Source organism: Armigeres subalbatus, chromosome 2 (assembly GCF_024139115.2).
Source record: "Armigeres subalbatus isolate Guangzhou_Male chromosome 2, GZ_Asu_2, whole genome shotgun sequence".
In the NCBI taxonomy this organism is placed as follows: Eukaryota; Metazoa; Arthropoda; class Insecta; order Diptera; family Culicidae; genus Armigeres; species Armigeres subalbatus.
Window position 1 is genome coordinate 176,744,776 of NC_085140.1, and position 20,018 is coordinate 176,764,793.

General features: G+C 44.3%; 1 protein-coding gene across 1 annotated transcript in view; it reads left to right on the forward strand.

Moving 5' to 3' along the window:
* Positions 1 to 20,018, forward strand: part of LOC134215541 (cuticle protein 19-like) — a 39,043-nt gene that overhangs the window by 9,028 nt on the left and 9,997 nt on the right. Inside the window, exons 2-3 of the mRNA XM_062694702.1 lie at positions 2,675 to 2,771; positions 14,758 to 14,964. Coding sequence (XP_062550686.1) covers positions 2,675 to 2,771; positions 14,758 to 14,964 — 304 coding nt within the window. The remainder of the gene's footprint in view (positions 1 to 2,674; positions 2,772 to 14,757; positions 14,965 to 20,018) is intronic.

Here is a 20,018-nt window from a genome sequence, read left to right on the forward strand (position 1 = left end):
TTGCATACGACGCTACCGACGGCGTGCAGAGTGTTGAAACCGGCGACGTCGTTGGCATGGTGCGTTACTGGGGGGAATTTTTTCACTTTGTTCACTTGCTTATATATCTTCCCTAAATTAGCGCTATGTGATGATATCATCATACTGCCGCGTAGATTGAACTTTGAACTAAGTCCAGATTTACTTTTTTAGTGAGAAGATGGTCAGGTATGTATTCAGTATATGAATTAAAATTATCGGTGCATATCCGAGTGGGTGGGGTGGGTGATTGTTTGACTGTGTTGGTAAGCAGGAAGGCAGCCATTCTGAATGACATGTCATGAAGCCTTAAGAACGCGAGTGAATTTTGTTTTGGATTCCTGGATGTTTTTATACTCTACATTACTGATTGATGGACGGAACTTCTCCGACATTATCAACGGCAGGACATATCGTGGCGCTTACATCGACTCTGACCACTGTCTGGTGATGGTTAAACTGCGCCCAAAACTGTCCGTCATCAACAATGTTCGGTACCGACGATCACCGCTGTACGACCTAGAGCGACTGAAGCAAGGGGCGGTCGCGCTGCAGCAACGTACCCGGCAGAACGTTATAGACGGAAGCAAAGACAGCAGACCCGCCTTTTTCAGAAGCATAAACACCGCCTGGAAGAAGCGGAGTGCGAGGAGATGGAACAGCTGTGCCGTTCTCAACAAACACGCAAGCTTTGTCAGAAGCAGCTCTACGAGGAGCATTTGAATGGCGCTGAGAATACACTGCACTGCCGTGAATAGCATATCTGTCCCATATTTGCTGGGTTTCCTATTAATATTGGACAGATATGCAATTCACGGCAGTACAGGCTGTGAAAGTCAAGGCAGTGGAGGAGATGGTAAATCAGTTTAGCGGACGATGGAACCCAACCAGCCCTCACCTTGAAGGAAGCTAAGGATGTCATCAAACAGCTAAAGAATCTGGGAAACTGAGCAGCTAACGGAGGAGTAGAAGGAAAGGGTTATATGCTCCATCTACAAGAAAGGCGACAAGCTGGAATGTGAGAACTTTCGAGCGATTACCATCCTTAATGTCGCCTACAAAGTGATATTCCAGATCATCGTCCGTCGTCTGTCACCATTAGTGAATGAGTTCGTAGGAAGTTATCAAGCCGGGTACATTGACGGCCGCTCAAAAACGGACCAGATCTTTACTGTACGGCAAATTCTCCAAAAATGCTGTGAATGGCAAGTTACAACGCACCGGCTGCTTATCGATTTCAAGGAGGCATACAGTACAGTATAGACCACGTAGAGCTTTGGAAAATGATGGACGAAAACAGCTTCCCAACAGGGAAGCTTACCAAACTGATCAAATAAACGGTGGATAGTGTGCAAAACTGTGTGAAATTTCGGGAGAACACCTTAGTACATTGGAATCGCCCCGGGTACTAAGACAAGGTGATGGATATTCGTGCCTATTGTTCAACATTGTGCTAGAAGGTGTCACGAGGAAAGCCGGGTGTAACAGCCGTGATTCGATTTTCAACATATCCAGTCAATTTATTTGTTTCGCGGATGATATGGACATTGTCGGTCGCCGCGTTTACCTCCGAGTTATTTTCAATTGGTTGAAGTTGTTCAACGTTTGTGTATAATTGAGATACATTGAGCAACGTACATTAGTATACAATTTTCATGGCAACAAGTATGTCCATATACGATCTATGTGATACAATCAGATTTATTGGGTATTGTTTATATCTTTTTACGAGTATTTTTAATAGTCGTACAGGTATGACAGTATTAGTATGCAGGTATGACATGGTATTAACTAAGCTTTCTGGCTGTTTAATACATTCTGCCAAAAAGCGTAAGACCAAACAAGGTATATTCGACCAGTTTTTTTCCGGCCCAATGATCATCAGTTTCATTCCAATCGAAGAACTAGTTTATAAGTTGTTATCAAGTTTTGAGTTAAAATGCATTCAATTCTGAGAACGGAGATGGTAGGGGGAAATACGGCTTTGGCAGGTTTTGATCTATTATTGCACGCAAAAATAAGCGTTCATGAATTCAGGGGGGCATTGGCAGGGGGGTTTTTTTCGACCAAATTTTATGAAATTTGGCCACAATATTCTTTGATATGCAAAGAATGTTTAGGCCAAATTTGAGCCAGTCATAAAAAACCCCCTGCCAATAATAGAACAAAACCTGCCAAAGCCGTCATTCCCCCTATATAAAAAACAAGAGTAGAAATCGATATATATTTTGTTCACAACAGCCTACCTTACGCTGGGCAGAGCGGAACATTTTGCAAAACGTGCAAAAGTTTTAACAGGCTTTGAAGGACGAAACATAATTACGCTATTAAATAATTGTAATAATTCAGAGCCACTAATTTTCAAATGTACAATCATTGCATCTAATAAGGCCATAAAATTCAATTACACAAGAGTTTCAACCACACGCATAACAGCCATCATCGAGCAAAGACCACCGACCGATCACTTCTAAGCATTAGGCGGCATAACAAGCAACGACGATCTTACAGCAAACATGCTAATAAGTCAAATCGAACGCATTCGGATCATCTTCATCAGCGATCTGCATGCGGTTGTTTGTCGGAGACGGTGTGAATAAGCTCATTTGCTAATTTGTTGCATTTTCTTCTTCTCTCTCTTATGTCATCCGATCAGGATCACCCCAAGTATGCCTTCAACTATGGAGTGGCAGACCACAGCACCGGTGACGTCAAATCGCAACACGAAACACGGGACGGAGATGTTGTTAAAGGTATGTTGAATCCAACCGCTTGTACCAATTGTTTGTTTTGAACAAGGATTAAACAATCACTTGGCTTAACTAAACGTTCAATCTTAACTTATTTGATTCTTCTATGCTTAACAAAACGGTATACAAATCCATTTCAGTTTTGCGATTCCCACGTTTTTCTCTCTTTTCAACTTTTCTCGCTTTTCTCGAAACAATGCCTTTGAGATTATAAAATGATTGGAATTGATGGGAATATTCCGGATAAAAAGAATGACTAGTAACAAACATATGTTGTTTTGCTAAAGTTATTTTATTTTAAATTTTCTTTTTTTAGTGTTACGTCAGTTGACCAAAATAATGGCTTCAATAAAGTAAAATTCGGAATGAATGGATTTAACAATTTAAGAACATCACAATGTGTATTTAAAATTGATTCATTAGTATGAAGTCTTGTGCTAATAATGTGAATAAAATGATTGGAAACAGACAATTTGCATACCTGAATTTGGGCTTGCTTATGTGATTGCCTGCAACCATGTACGTTTTGGCTTCTTTTTGGTGGATTAAAAAAACATCTTATTTCCGTACGTCGTGAATGCATCATTCTTCAATAAAATATCACTGTGCTTACGCATTGAAAAGTACAGCCGGCCTTTGCACACGGATTATGGATCTATACTCGGTGAGAAAAAGAGTGTTTATCGGCTTGTAATCATCCAATGCTCAAGACGAAACATCCGCCGATTTGCTTGTGGTCGAATCCAAGTGCTGAGAAACGACAGACTCGACTTCGCTTGAGAGTCGCCTCCAGTAGCGGGGTGATTGTTGGTGGCGATTGTTTTGATTCGCGCCCTTGGGGGCGTTGATAATGGTGCGTTTTGTTTGTCATTTTCACAGTCGAGGCCCACAAGCCTTACCGTTCCAGTCGCATAATGTAAAACAGCTCTGGCAGTGTACGTACAGTCCTATGCAGGTTCATTATTTGCATACACTTGCCCCTGCTCTGCTGATCACTCTGCCTATTGAAATGCAATGATTTAATCTTCGCTATTATGCACTGAATGCCACCACAGGTGTTCCGTCTGACGATTTGCTACAAATTACCAACAATATTTTAATTGCACAATGGTTGAATAAGATGTTTGCAACGACGTTCATTAGAAGTAATGATCTTCAGCACCCTGAAGCATTGCATTTGGTATTGGATTAGCATTATCCTCCCTGCCACGAAGATTGGATTACATTTTACATCAGTACATTCAAAGTTAATTGCCTATATGCCGGGTATTAAGCCACCCGGAGTGGAAATTAATTACTATGTCTGAAACTTGATTATGCATATGTACAACATGTGATAGATTTAGTTCGGAAAAGGTATTGGAGGGTAACCGTCCCTTCGGTGGGGTTTGATCCTGGGGTCGTGGGATCAAACCCCACCGAAGGGGCGGTTACCCTCCAATACCTTTTCCGAACTAAATCTATCACATGTTGTACATATGCATAATCAAGTTTCAGACATACATTTTACATGTTATTTATACGAATGGAAAAATTATAACATGACCTAAATACATGTCAAGTAATCTTGTAAACGAACAAATGACCTTCGGAACAATAGTTGATGATGTACTATACGTATATCGCAATATACTTGTAAAGATTTCTTGATCAAAAACGTTGAGAATTGCACAAAGTACATAGGGGCCCTCCTTAGCCGTGCAGTAAGACGCGCAGCTACAAAGCAAGACCATGCTGAGGGTGGTTGGGTTCGATTCCCGGTGCCGATCTAGGCAATTTTCAGATTGGAAATTGTCTCGACTTCCCTGGGCATAGAAGTATCATCGTGTTATCCTCATGTTATACGAATGCAAAAGACCTGCAAGAAACCTCGCAGTTATTAACTGTGGAAGTGCTTAATGATCACTTTTTTAGATGAAGAAACGCCGCTTGGAAGTAGAGGAGTGCGAGGAGATGTAACAGCTGTTCACGCATCTCGCAAGACTTTGTGCCGCGAGCCGAGATGCGCACGGATAAGGATGGGGTTATTTCGACGGAAGAACGTTTGGTGAGCGAAAGGTAGAAGAGCACTCCGAGGAATACTTAAATGGCGCTGAAAATACATGCAGTGAGAGTCAATTGAAGCCAAAAAGTGGGGGGGTTGATAGATGTTAAGGATGCCATCCAACAGCTAAAGACCAATAAAGGATGGTATCGGAGCTGAGCTCATTAAGATGGGCCCAGAAAAGCTAGACACTTGGCTGCACAAACTGATAGTCAGAATCTGGGAAACAGAACAGCTACCGGAGGAGTGGAAAGAAGGTGATGTATACCCCATAGACTTCCAATATTGCGCTAGAAAATGTCATACGAAGAGGGGAGATATCAACCGGGGCACGATTTTCAACAGCTTCAACGGCTAAATGACCTATTCAGCCAAATGACCTGTTCGGCCAAATGGACTATTTGGTCAAATGACACTGTGTTCAGAAGGTGGCAAAAACTGGAAGAATACGATGGGCAAAATGGAATCAATAAAACGTGAGGCACAATGAGACAGGTGGACGAACCAGGTACAATACGACTTGGCGAGCGTGGGGAGCAAAATGTTGATTCAATATTCTCTGTTTATATGTTAGCTGAATAAATGAGAAAATTGAAATGCCGAGGTAATTGAAAGAACTTCTTTAGGAAATTGCGAAAAAAATCCTGTTTCTCCACAGTTTATTGCAAAATTTCCACAGCACAATTCTTTAAAATTGCCTCGCAATATTTTTTTAGTTTCTTTAGAAAACTCGACAGAGCTTGGCTTAAGCTTATCTGCTGGTCTAGCCTCGACAGCCATTTGGGGAGGACGCGGTAGGTCTTTTTTTACATCGGTTCTCTTTCGAAGGCGTGAAGATGCTAATAATGAAATTTATTTGTCAACACACAGTTCAGCTCGCTATTTTTGGGTTCTTTTGCCGAAATTTACACAGCCGAGCACTCGGCTTTATGATTTTCTGCTGATATCTCAGCTGAAAAAGTAATTTGTTTTCTGCAGCATTTAAATGAGCCGCCGTAATCATACGTTCTTGCAACCGATGTTTCAGCAATCGAAGAGGTTTGCACAGCCTTGATCGGTAGAAAAATTACAGTGTGATAAACATTGAGGTTTTTATTATAGAAAACCACTTGGCGCGTGGTGATAATGAGACCGACGGGTGGTCGGGTGATGAAGTTATCGACAGAGGGCAAACGGCTGAGTAACACGCGGACTTTCACGCGAAAATACCGCCAGAGGTGATTCGGCTAATGATGCAGCGGATGCTGCAGACGGTAGGATGGGTGATGATGCGGCTAGCGGGCTTTTCGGAACGAAAAGGCTTTTTGTGTCGGCCAATGAGTGATACAGCCAATGAGGTCCGATGCTATAAGATGGAAGCCGGATGCCGGACGATAATGTGGTCAAGATAGATAATATGGCCGACGAGTCGTCGTTGGAGTTTTGCCACTAGCGCTCTGATCACCCTGATCGCTCTGATTGCGGGCAGCAGGGACTATGTCCAAGGGCTTGACGATCCCTCCCCAGGCCATCTGCGAGTTGTGGGGCTTGCCTAGGATGTGGTGGGGTTTGACAGTGGGCCCTGTTAAATTCATATAAAAAGCTGCATGTATCCGCAAGTAGGCCCCACCAGAGCGACCGTGTGCCGCTCAAAGCGCACAAGCCCAAGTCCTGGTGTTAGGTGGGACGCTAAACAGCCCTGACACGACGGCCCTCCGACGAGACAGGAGGTTTGCGCAGGCCCAATAAGCCGCCTGTAAAACCAATAATTACGAACAATATAAGAGATAATGCGACTCGATATAATCGGCAAAGACCTAGGCGACGAATACAGGATCACGATTGGAAGCTTGGAACATGGAACTGCAAGTCGCTAGGTTTCGCAGGTTGCGACAGGATGATCTACGATGAATTACATCCCCGCAACTTCGACGTCGTGGCGCTGCAGGAGATTTGCTGGACAGGATAGAAAGTGTGGAAAAGCGGGCATCGAGCGGCTACCTTCTACCAAAGCTGTGGCACCACCAACGAGCTGGGAACCGGCTTCATAGTGCTGGGTAAGATGCGCCAACGCGTGATTGGGTGGCAGCCAATCAACGCAAGGATGTGCAAGCTGAGGATTAAAGGCCGTTTCTTCAACTATAGCATCATCAACGTGCACTGCCCACACGAAGGGAGACCCGACGACGAGAAAGAAGCGTTCTACGCACAGCTGGAGCAGACATATGATGGATGCCCACTGCGGGACGTCAAAATCGTCATCGGTGACATGAACGCACAGGTAGGAAGGGAGGAAATGTATAGACCGGTCACCGAACCGGATAGTCTGCACACCGTATCGAATGTCAACGGCCAACGATGCATAAACTTCGCAGCCTCCCGCGGAATGGTAGTCCGAAGCACCTTCTTTCCCCGCAAAAATATCCACAAGGCCACATGGAGATCACCTAACCAAGAAACGGAAAACCAAATCGACCACGTTCTAATCGACGGTAAATTCTTCTCCGACATCACGAACGTCCGCACTTACCGCAGTGCGAATATTGAATCCGACCACTACCTCGTTGCAGTATGCCTGCGCTCAAAACTCTCGACGGTGTACAACACGCGTCGAAGTCGGACGCCGCGGCTTAATATTGGGCGGCTACAAGACGGTAGACTAGCCCAAGAATACGCGCAGCAGCTGGAAGTGGCACTTCCAACGGAAGAGCAGCTAGGCGCAGCGACTCTTGAAGATGGCTGGAGAGATATTCGATCCGCCATTGGTAGCACCGCAACCGCTGCACTTGGCACGGTGTCCCCGGATGAGAGAAACGACTGGTATGACGGCGAATCTGAGCAGTTAGTAGAAGAGAAGCATGCAGCATGGGTGAGATTGCTGCAACACCGCACGTGGGCAAACGAGGCACGATATAAACAGGCGCGGAACAGACAAAATTCGATTTTCCGGAGGAAAAAGCGTCAGCAGGAAGATCGAGACCGTGAAGAGACGGAGCAACTGTACCGCGCTAATAACACACGAAAGTTCTATGAGAAGTTGAACCGTTCACGTAAGGGCCACGTGCCACAGCCTGATATGTGTAAGGACTATCGGGAACTTTTTTTTTTTTTTTTACAAGGGAGAATGCATTTACACACTAACCCAGTACACGTGCATTGTAGTTGCCAAACTACCACACGGAAGTGTACTGGAGTGTCGGACTCGACCATACCGGTAATACCGACTAAACTCCCTTGGGCTCCACCATCGTTTCCTACGAGGAACTACCTCTCAGTACTACTTCTGGGGGGATGGCAGTACTAAGCGTACTCGCTCATTATCGCTCACACAGGCACTCGTCCTATGCGAGACTGACTTGGGTGCTCGCACACCATTCACTCCATTTGAGTCTTACTTGGATGCTCTCCCGGGCGCTCCGCTGCCATGCCTCGAGGTGTCAATAGCGGTAACTGCCTGGGCCTACAGATATTACGCTACGACACTCCTGCCTCAGCACGAGCAGATCAATCATACCACTGCCGAAGCAGACCACACGCTACCCTGCCGAAGCAGGGACACTCCCCATGCACCACATGTGCACAACTGTAGGTGTGTGGGTACAACCCACTGCTACCCTGCCGCCGAAGCAGTTTCTCCAAAGACCATTCGCTCCATGTGACCCTTTTTCGGGTGCTCACTCTAACATTCCACTGCAATGCCTCGAGGTGTCGATGGGTACCTCGACTCCTACCTCAGCATGTGCAGTCCATACTCAGACTTCTGCTGCGCTTCGAGGTGACAATAGCGGCGACACGCTATGACACTCCTGCCTCAGCACCACCAGATCACTCACTCCCTGCCGAAGCAGCTCACGCGCTACCCTACCGAAGTAGGGACACTCCCCAACTCACTCTAACACTCCACTGCCATGCCTCGAGGTGTCGATAGCGGTATGTAGGGACCAATCAACGATACTACGCTACGACACTCTTACCTTAGCATGTGCAGTCCATACTCAGACTTCTGCTGCGCTTCGAGGTGACAATAGCGGTGACGCGCTATGACACTCCTGCCTCAGCACCACCAGGCCCTTCCCACCCTGCCGAAGCAGCTCACGCACTACCCTACCGAAGTAGGGACACTCCACATGCCAATTGGCACTCCCTGGGCTTGTGCTTTTGAAGCGGCACACAGTCGCTTTGATAGAGTCTGATTACGGGCACTTGTGGTTTTTGGGAGGATTTTAGCAGAGCCCACTGCTAAATCCCACCACGCCCTAGGCAGTTCTCCCTGACTCACAGACAGCTGGGGAAGGGTCGTCAAGCCCTTGGACATGGTCCATGCTGTCCCTGCTGTCCCTGCTGCCCCCACCCCACTTGCGGACCCTTCGTAGACTGCGTGGTTGGCGACGTGTAGCCATGGACCGAGCCGAATGGAGAAGACTCTTATATACCGCACAGGCCACTTCGGCCTTAGTATGAATAAATGAAATGAAATGCTCTGATCACCCTACCATTGTAGACGATGGAGGTGTTATATGCGAACAGAGACAGAATGCCGGCTTCTGGACGTTCTGGCGTGTCGGAGGTGAACAGATTGAAAAGTAGGAGCCCGAGGATACTGCCCTGGGGAACGCCTGCGATGATGTTGTGCGCATTGGAACTCGCTCCGTTGATTGAGACCCGGAGTGTCTTTGCCGACAGGTAATTGTTGATGATTTTCACCAGGTAGCTGGGCAGATTGTAGCGTTGTAGCTTGTACACCAGGCTATCATCCCGTACTTTGTCGAATGCCTTCTTAACATCGAGTAAGGCCATGGAGAATGTCTTTGAGACAAACTTGTTCCGTCTGAGGACGATGGTAACTCGAGTCAGTTGATACAAGATGTTGAGATTTTCGGCAGACTCAAGTAACCGGTGATGAATAGCTTTTTCGAATACCTTGGATAACCCTGAGAGAAAGCTGATGACACGTTAACTTTTGAGGGAGAAAGGATCCTTCCCAGACTTATGGATGGGGATGACTTTCGTTTAGTTCCAGGACGATGGAAAGTAGCTGAGCCGGAGACACTGATTAAAGAATAGCGAAAGGTGCTCAAAGAATGGAGCACTCGTGTGTTTGAGTTCGAGATTCAGAATGTTATCGAAACCTGGGGCCTTCATGTTCTTCGATGATTTGATATAGGCCGTCAATGCGCCAGCTGAAATCTCCAACTACTCCGAGAAGTCGTTGGGAGTCAGATGAATGTTTGTGTGCATACTCGTTAACAGCTGCTTCGTGTGGACTGATGATGTTCTGCCCAAGATTGTGTGAGCTGACGAAGTGCCGACCTATTTCGGCGACCTTATCTGCGTGAGTTTGCAATAAACTTCTTTGACGTTCTCACGTCTGTGGAGTGGACGTCCTGACGTCTCTAACTAGCTCACCTTGTAGTTCTCTCAGGGTCGGCTAACTTCCTGCATAAGGGGCACACGCAACCTCCCAGGTAGACGAAACAACAAAGAATAGCTTCAAAAATAGCACAGGAATAGCTTCCGTACTTAAAAATACGGACAGGTACATTCTATTTCATTTTGTTTTTATTTAAAGTTAAATCGTGGGTTAGAGTTAAATGTTAGTGACGTTGCGGCCGATCGGTGTAGGTGAGGCCCATGGGTGGCATGCTACGGCTTCCGTTTGAGAGTCTTTCCTTCTACGAGTCGGCGAGAGCTAGCCTAGCCACCGCGCTGGATGGATGTTTCGATGGTGACTGATGTTCCGGCTTGGGCGTGTCGAGCCTGCTCCAACACCCTTCGGTCGATCGGGACGATGACGAGCGATCCTCGGCGCACGGAGCAGTCTATAGTGGGACCGGTTTGTCGCCTGGCTAAAAACCTCGTGTTGGCGTATGACTTCGTTTGCTGCTAAGGGGATCGTTTTGGGCTCCTTTGCACTCCTGTTGGGGCGGTACACGCTTCTTGCTACCAGCGACTTGTTGGCGCAGAACCGACTGGCGGGAAAGGTTGCGTTCTTCCACAGCTTCACTACTAGCCAAGCGGGCTCAAAATCCTCAAAACTTTGCTGTTTTACACCGCGTGCCTGGTGACCTCTGTTTCGGCCCTTGACAATCGGAGTCCTCACTCTTTTCTGGTTATACGTCGGCGGCTAGATCGTGATCTTGGATCTCGAGAAATATACACGCGGCAAGTTTTTAGTTTTCGACCTTTTCTGCTCGCTGGCCTAGTGTCGACTATCTCGCTGCTTCATTGTTTTTCCTTTTCAACCTTTCTACCCCCATCTTGTTTCTCCATACGTGTTTTTCTCCTTCGGTTGTCAATTCGCTCCGGATGTATTTCTTTTTCGCCGTCGCCGCATTGGAGATGTGAACCAGTGGCGTTAGTCGAGTACACGGTCAAGCCGGAATAGCCACATAACTATTTTAGTTATGTGCCTATTTGCTAACTTAGGTGCTTCATGCAAAGCCTCACAATATTTTATTTTTAGTGTTTGGTTAATAAGACGTACCGTTTAGTGCATTCTGACGGATAATCTTTGAAAATTGTTATCGTCTGTAACTGTCTGTCCTTAGAGTTATTGTTGTCTATTGGGATCATAGGTGGAATGGGTCAATCCAAGCCTCGATTTTAGTATTCAGGTCATTTTCCAAAACGGCTTTGAATAGTCTGGGAGAGTGCGGATCTTATTCGAGTAATCGTTATTTTTGAGGTCCACCATTCTGGACTTGATAATTTTTGTGATTCGATTGCAGCGTGCCTTAAGCTCAGGTAGTCCAGTACGCTGAAACTGCCTGTGAGTGACATTCTGCCATCGAATCAAATCTTTGGTGAGTGTATAGATGGTTAGGGTGTTGCTTACCTGTCAAGCTAATGCCGATTAATCGAGGAGCCCACTTCCGTCTCCACCGGATAGCGATCCGAGGTGAGGTCCTGGTAGACGACCAGCTGCGAGATGTGACTGTTGATGATGTACAAGTCGATTGTCGAATGGACGCCGGACCATCTCAGCCGAGCGGGGAAATCCGGGCATAGGATCGTGTAGTAAGGCCTCAATATCGTTGCTCCAGATGGTGCCGTTTCGATAGCCGCGACTGTTGCCCCAAGCTTGGTGTTTGACATTCAGGTCGCCGGCAATGATGTACTGACCTTGTCTCCGCGTTAGTTTGACGATGTCCATCCGAAGGGTGGCTGATGAACCATCGCCGGCTTTAGTTTGAGTTGGACAGTACGCCGCGAGGAGCGTGATTGTGCCGACGGAAGTGGTCACTTCGACACCGATGGCCTCGATGATGTTCAGCAGGAAGCGTTGTTGTAGTACCGAAGAGCGATGGCCACACTACCTCCCCTGGTCGGCCGGTCGAGTCGCACGATACGAAAGTCCGGGATGTGGACGCTCATCTCCGGTTTTAGGTGCGTGCGTTTTCCTTCTCCTCGCCATCAGCCAGTTCGATGCTTTTGCTCTTGAGCGAGCAAACGTTCCAGTTGACCAGGTCCACCCTAGCATCCATTGTCAATGATGAACATGCCATGAGTGAAGACCTGGTCGAAACGGATTTTGTAGCCGCGCTCCGGAGTGTAGAGTGGAGCAGATTCCTCCGTTCTCCGGCTGTCGACGGAATCCAGGAGGAGGGAGCGGGGGCCATTCGCTGGTGGATGGTGCCGATGGTGCTGGAGCTTGAACCGACGCAGCTGCCGCTGCCAGTCGCTTGTGCGGTTGTAACGGTGGGAGGATTGGAATCGCACGACGGGGAGCCGGGATGGCTGGAAAGTTCACCTCGTTGAGAGCAGGAACACGGTTCTTCTTCGGCAGGGTCCTGGTGGAGGCCTCCTTCTTCTGGATTTCCCAAAAACGCCGTCTGCTTCGGACAGTCCTTGGTTGTAGCCCGATGGTTGCCGCCGTGTTGGCGCAGTTGGGATCAGCCACCTACATGGTGGCACTCTTCGGTCGGATGGGGTTCGCCTCATTTGTTGCAGCGCGGCTTTATGCGGCACTTTCTGGTGCCATGCCCGACGTTCAAGCGCCGATATCGCGCCAACGACGGTGTCATTTATAACAACGAACAGCTTCAGGTCCTTCCACGAATGATGTGGTCAAACAGTAACTTAGCTGATATCGCACAGTAGTCTAACAACAAGTAGCCATTTTGTAAAAAAAAATATTTTGAGCTTTTTAGTGGAAGTCGAGTCAAGTACAAGACACTGAAGACGGCCTTACTGTTGAGGTCGAAATACGTATCTATCAAGGTACAATCAAGTGGTGGAATTAAATGGGATAGTACGAACTCGTCTTATGACAAGTGAACAAGTAGCCGCTGGTTGGATACTAATAGCAGGGGCATGGACGGTATACCACTTGCAGGTGGCCACAGTAACAATCATGCTCATGCTAATGCTCTCGAATTTCCTTCCGATTGTTTTTTGAGCTTCCTCGAGAGCATTTGAATACATCTCTTACACTTCCTTTGAGGAAATATAACTCAAGAACGGATGAGCCGATTTGCAAGATTTCCACACTATTAAATTCGTCTGGAATCAGCAGTGTTTATATGTAAGAGAAGATAAATCAAATAAACGATTCACAGGCAAAAAAAAAACAACCCGAGACAGATCGGGCAGTTTCGTCTAGTTTCTAATAAATTTTGAACCATTTTTTTTAGGAAATTTGGGAGATTTTCATGGAAACTTTGGAGGAATTTTCCGAGGAAATTTGATACAATTTTCATATATACTGAAGATATGATGAACTAGTACATAAATATATTGGTGCACATAACTCTCAATCTCTTATTAAATACTAAGCTGTTCGGAAACAATGTTTCTCTTGAAACATTTAATCACAACACAATCTCACAGACGAAGCACCTTTACTTGTCCTATACGTACATTGGGTTTGATAAAACAAGCAAAATATGGCAATAGGGAACAAAAGGAAAGCGAGTTGTATCGCGATTGACGTTCCGCTTCCAAAGAGTATTCATATTCGAACTATAACTTATTTGGATTTAAATTATGATGAGTTCAAAGTTTTTTTATAGTTTAAAACATTTAATAATCCATAACAACATTATATGAGTTTCATGAACCTCACATAACAAAATATATTTATCTGCATGCGGTTAATCATGCACATAAATATTTTTTTTTATGTGAGGTTCATGAAACTCCTAAAAGTTTGACGTATTTTGTAAACGTTCCCATGATAGCCAGTAAATCATCACAAATAATACTCATTACAGCACTGAAACCAAGATGAGTCTTAGCATTGTAGTTCTTCTGCCAGATCTCAGATTACTGTGTCAAGATATCCATGGTTGAGCAAGTCAACGATCACCCACTTCCCGCGAGCTAATAAGAGCTCATCTTCATCTGTCTACAATTGCAAATTGCTTAAAGTTTTTCTGCGCTTTGAAATATGTACTTAACCAATCTATGACTTCTCTTCGCATCAGCACTCATAAATCACTCCCCGGGAGACCTGTGGTAAAATACAATAAAAAGAAACCACTCATCGCAAAAAAAAAACAAGCCTCCGACAAACGTAAACACTTAATAACCGACTTAATAGGCAAGTTTCAACTATCCGACGCTGCCGGTCGGTTTGTGGTTTACGTTTATCTTTTATTTCATTCAGCTTGATCTACCACCCTCCATTCATGATTAGGCCACAATATGCGCTTCAGCCAACGCGGTTTCTGTGTTTCTTCAACTTGAAGCAGTTATTGTGCGACCTTAACCTAGGTTGTTGCGGTTGCGTGTAAATAGAATTGAGGAAAACCAAACCCCTTTAAATCTAGTCAAATGTAGTAAAATATGTAAAATATGTTTCATGTTTCAACATGAATTTAGATGGCCCAAATATATCCAATACTTTTAAGATACTGTTCCTAGTGGTTTTGTCATTCTACCGCTAGACTATTGATGATCCATTCTAATCATCAATTTGTTTAATCTTTTACCTGATTGTGCACCTTTTTATTTCTCCCATTGCAGGTCAATACTCGCTTGTGGAACCGGACGGTTCCGTCCGCACCGTAGACTACACGGCTGATCCAATCAATGGATTCAACGCCGTTGTGTCGAAAACCGCCCCTCTTATTCATCATCCCGCCCCAGTGGTGAAACATGTTCCAATTGTGAAGCACGTCGTTCCAGCGCCACTCCCGGTACACAAGGTGGTCTACGCTCCCGAGCCAGTCGGTAAGTAGCATTGCATCTTGGGGAAATAGCAGAGATAGTAAGCAATTAATAGCAAGAGAACTGTTCTATATTTTATGATAAGGTTGCTGATACGTTTTAATAATTTTTAAATACAGTCAACCCTCTCGATCAGGCATTGCAAACCATCCCATCATTCGATCCTTTGAGCAAAAATACTTATGAAATCTCGCTTTTTTTCAAAAGGACCTAAGTAACATTTTTTCATTAATTAATTTTATTATTGCAATCAACAGACCATCATTTGATTGCAGTACTCAAAATAATTCATGAATAAAACGTTATTAGGTCCTTTTGAAAAGGTAAATAAAGTCCACCGTTCGTTGTGGAGAAATATTGTTTCTCATCGTTTGTTGTGGCAACACCTTCGCAACGCTTACAAATCCCGAATTTCGGTAGTTATCACGGTCATCATCAAATGCTCACTTAACGGTGTAGGTTGCTCCGTATCTGTTTATAGAAACGTATCATTGGGGATTTATTTCAAATATGTCCCTTGTGATTGCGTTTGAAGCATTTCAATAATCATTCAGGCTTTTTTCAGGAGATCATTCAGGCTTTCTTCGGAAATTTAGCTGGAAATTCCTCCCGAAGTACTTCCGATAGATGCTCTGGGAGTTCCTACGGGAGGTCTTCCAGGAATGTTTCTAGGAGTTCCTCCTGAAATTCCTTCGGGAGTTCTTACGGGAGCTCCTCCGGCAGTTCATTTGAGAATTCCTCCGGAAGATCCACCGGCAGTTTCTACGAGAAATCCTCCGGGAGTTTCACCGGCATTGCCTCCGGGTGTTCCTCTGTGGAGGAACTTCCGGCGAAACTTCCAGAGTAATTTCCGGATGAACTCCCGGAGGAATTTCTGGAGAAATTGCCGGAGAAATTATCAGAGGGATTGTCGGAGGAATTGCCGGTGGAACTTTTGGAGGAATTACTTGAAAAACTACAGGAAGAATTTTCGGAGGAAATCTGAAGGAACTTCTGGATGAACTCTCTTAAGAACTCCTGGAAGAAATCCCAAATGAAGTTCCGTAAGTATTCCAGGAGGAACTCGTGTAAGAATTCCTAAAGGACCTCCCGGAGGAACTCACAGATAAATATTCCGAGGAACTTCTGGAGGAATTTGTAAATACATTCCTAAAGAAAGCTTAAATGAATTCCTGGAAGAAATCTTGTATGAATTCCCGGAGGAACTACTGGTGGAACTCCCGGAAGAATTTTCAGAGGAACAGCCGGTGGAATACCCGGAGTTGAATTTCTAGAGGAAATTCCGAAATCCCATTTCCCGTGAAATTACTACCAAATATCCTCCAGTTAGCCTCATGATATACGAATGCAAAAATGGTAAACCTGGCTTAGAAACCTCGCAGTTAATAACTGTGGAAGTGCTTAATGAATATTAAGCTGCGAGGCGGCTCTATCCCAGTGTGGGGATGTAATGCCAATAAGAAGAAGAAGAAGAAGAAGATCCTCCAGGAATTCTCTGTGAAGTTCCTGGAGGGATTCCCGGAATGGAAAAACTTTTTGAAGATATCCTGGAGAAACTCTCAAATTAATTTCCGAATGAAATTCTGGAGTAAATTCCGAGTGAAATCCGGAAAGAATTCTAGAACAATTCCACGGGGAAAATCCCGGAGAAATTCCTGAAGGAATTCCTGGACTAGTACCTGAAGGAACTCCCGGGAAAATACTTGGAAGAATTTCTGGGGAAATGCTTGGACGAATTCCTGGAGAAATTCCTAAAGAAATTGAAGGATATTCTAAAGTAATTACGAAAAGAATTCCAGAATAAAATCCTAGAGGATTTCGCTATTGAATTTATGGAAGTATTCCCGGAAACATTCCTGGAAGTTATCCCGGAGGAATTAAAGAAAGAGTTCCTGGAGGAATGCCCGGAGAAGTTCCTAGAAGAATTTCTGAAAGAATTTCTTATAGATTTACAAGTAAAATTATGGAGCGAAATCCGAGGATTTCCGTCATAAATTTCGGAAGAATTTTCTGGATGAATTTCGGGAGGAAATTTCGTATGTATTCTTGAAGAAACTCTCGAATGCATTCCTAAAGGAAATGCCGAAGATTTTTCTGGAGGAATAGCCGAAGAAATGTCTAAAAGTAAAACTTGCAGAGAAGAAAAGAAATCTTCAAGGAATTCTCATGAATTTCCTAAAAAAATAGTGACGGTTTTCTAGATAAGAATGAATTACAATAACATGAGAAGGACTTTCAAAAGAGTTTTAGAGGAATATGTAGTTAACTTTCCGGATGAAGTTCCCAGGAGAGCTTCTAGAATGATTTTAAGGAGAGTTCTTGAGCCAGAAATTGTTCCCGAGTTGTTCCCCTTATACGTTTTTGGGAATCTTTTGAATTTCAACCACCTGAATATGATTGGAACGTTAAGTGCACATATTTAAGGGAATTCATTTCAGTACCCGTTCAATCTTTCCATCTTTTAGGGGGGCGACGCCCGCTCTCGGGTCCCCTCTGTCTCTGCTTCTCGAATTAACTTGTCAATGGCAATAAATAATTCAACTTATCATCACAAGAGCTGAACTAGGGACGGAACGAAAAGGTGGTGTCGAAATTCGATTCAAAGTGTTCGGAATTTGAGACAGTTTTTACTATTGGTGCATTTGAGACAAAGTTTTTCAAAATCAAACAGTATTGATAGTTACAATCAATAAAATACGATTATCAAGCACTTATATGAAAAACAATTGATCTTTTAAAATATTTCAATTCATGTCTCACGAAAAATGTGCTTAAGTGTTCGGAATATGAATCAAAACAGTAGTTTTAGTAGGTTTTAGTACCCAAACAGCACACATGTTACACAAAAGTTTCTGTGACCCGTATGCAACCCAATTGGCCTGGGTTGTGCTGCTAGGGTAGGAGAATTACAACCCAACCAAATTTCCAAAATATGTATGCTTAGTAGAATCTGCTCAACTCGGCAACAAAAATGTAAACTTTTTGTACAAACATTCCAAGGAAAGCATTTAATATTGGAATTAGGTTTTATACAATACTAGCAGACCCAACGAACTTCGTTTCGCCCAAAATTGATTTATTCTCTGATTAGTATTCGAGTTATGCTGAAATTTCTGTTTCATTATTATGGGAGCCCCCTTCCAGAAGGGAAAGGGGTTTCAAATCACCACAGAAACATATCTTCCCTTCCTAAGCCTCCACATGCCTGATTTAGTTCCATTTTCTTGAATAATTATCGAGTTGTGAAGAAATTTGTGTTCTATTTGCATATGAGTCCCCCTTTACAACGTGGGGAGGGATCTCGAACCATCTTAAGAACCTTTCCCGGACCCAAAAACCTGTGCTTACAAATTTTTACGCCGATCAGTTCAGTAGTTTCGGAGTCTATACCCGAGCAGGAGCGACGACCTCATTAACACAAATTGGTATGAAGTAGCCTTTCATTAAATACCAAAAACTTATATGCAGAATACTTGAGGCATAACATGCTTAGGTATTTCAATACCAAACGAATAATAATTGGTTATGCATTTGGTATTGAAATAGAATTTAATAACAGACTATGTTATGGCTCAAGTATTGTGCATTTTGGTATTTTACCTCTTATGCGGGGCTAGTTCATAATAGAGTATGGTATCAATAACAGAATTAGGTATTATTGATCTAACACAGACAGAAATTCATTTTTATGTATATAGAATTGCAAAGGAATCTACTTATTTTTCGTATATGCCCAATATATATACAGAGTTTAATAGGTTCTTTTGCAGATTTGTGAGAAAATCCTACAATTTCTGTCTTGCGTCAACAATGACCCGAAACAACCATACGCAACCTCGAATTCATCTTCGTCCAATTTCGCATTTATAACTAAGTGAGCATTATGCGACTTGACCTGTCCTACCCCAACTCAGAATGACTACGGTAAAATGGAAAAAGCCTCCCCAGTAATTGAAGAAACCAAAAATTGCTACTGCTACTTATACAGGTGTCAGCCTTTACACCATTATTGGTGGTATTTAATAATGGATTGAAAGCTGAACTGAGACTATGAAAAGCCTCTTTCCTAATTCAATTACCTCCCCCATTAATTCGATCATAAGCCGAATTACCGCCAAACTCCATTTTTCGATGCAAAGCTAAACAATCGTGCTACAGTATCCATCACTTTTGCCCACATTAATTGCACCGAAAATTGAAATTGCTGGATAATTAAAGTTCACACAGCCGAGAAGCCAACCGAACGATCACACGATCGATCGATTGAACGATCAACTCTGAAGATCCATCAACCGATCGTCGCGTCGTCGTTCGCGCGCTTTTGGACCATTCCACCCCAAGGCCATCGTGCAGCTGTTGTTGGAGCACTTGAAAACTCGAAAGGGAAGAGCCACTCCGATGTTCTGCCGCCGTCGCCGTTCCGTTTGTCGAGCCGAAAAGTAAAAGATTCTATAAGTGCACTTCGCCAGTCACGTGGAGCCAATTTCGTCACAATTGCCCTTTCATATCCACATAGGATGGATGGGAGAATGGCCACCGGCGCACGATCTATATTTGAATGGTTCGATTGATTGGTCCGTCGCGTGTTCGCGGCATTGTCGCACAGTCAACACGTCAGCAGCAACAGCCGGCTGGGGTAAAATGGCACGTCTCGCTGCGGGTCGTCACTCGTCATCTGTTCTGGCGATGGAGCTACATGGAGACTGTGTGGCGTGGAGTCGATCAGAATGCAGATGGGCTTGTGTCTTAGTTGGTTGTAATTGTTACAAAACGTGCATCGCGTTCGGTATGAAGTTGTAACTTGCTGCGGTGAGAAGAATACTTCAAGTAGCACTTGAAAAAAAGAAGCCCGGTATTTACAACTACGTCGATGATGCTTGTTAAGTTTGATATTTTAATCAGTTTTTTTCTGAATAGTAACCGTAGCGACATTAATCATTGAATTTCCATCAGTTTCAAAGCGTTGAAAGTCCATTATATGATAAATGTCTTGCAAATGTGATGGCTTGTTAAGACTTAATTTATGGCTATTATCTGATTGCCAGATCAAGTATCGA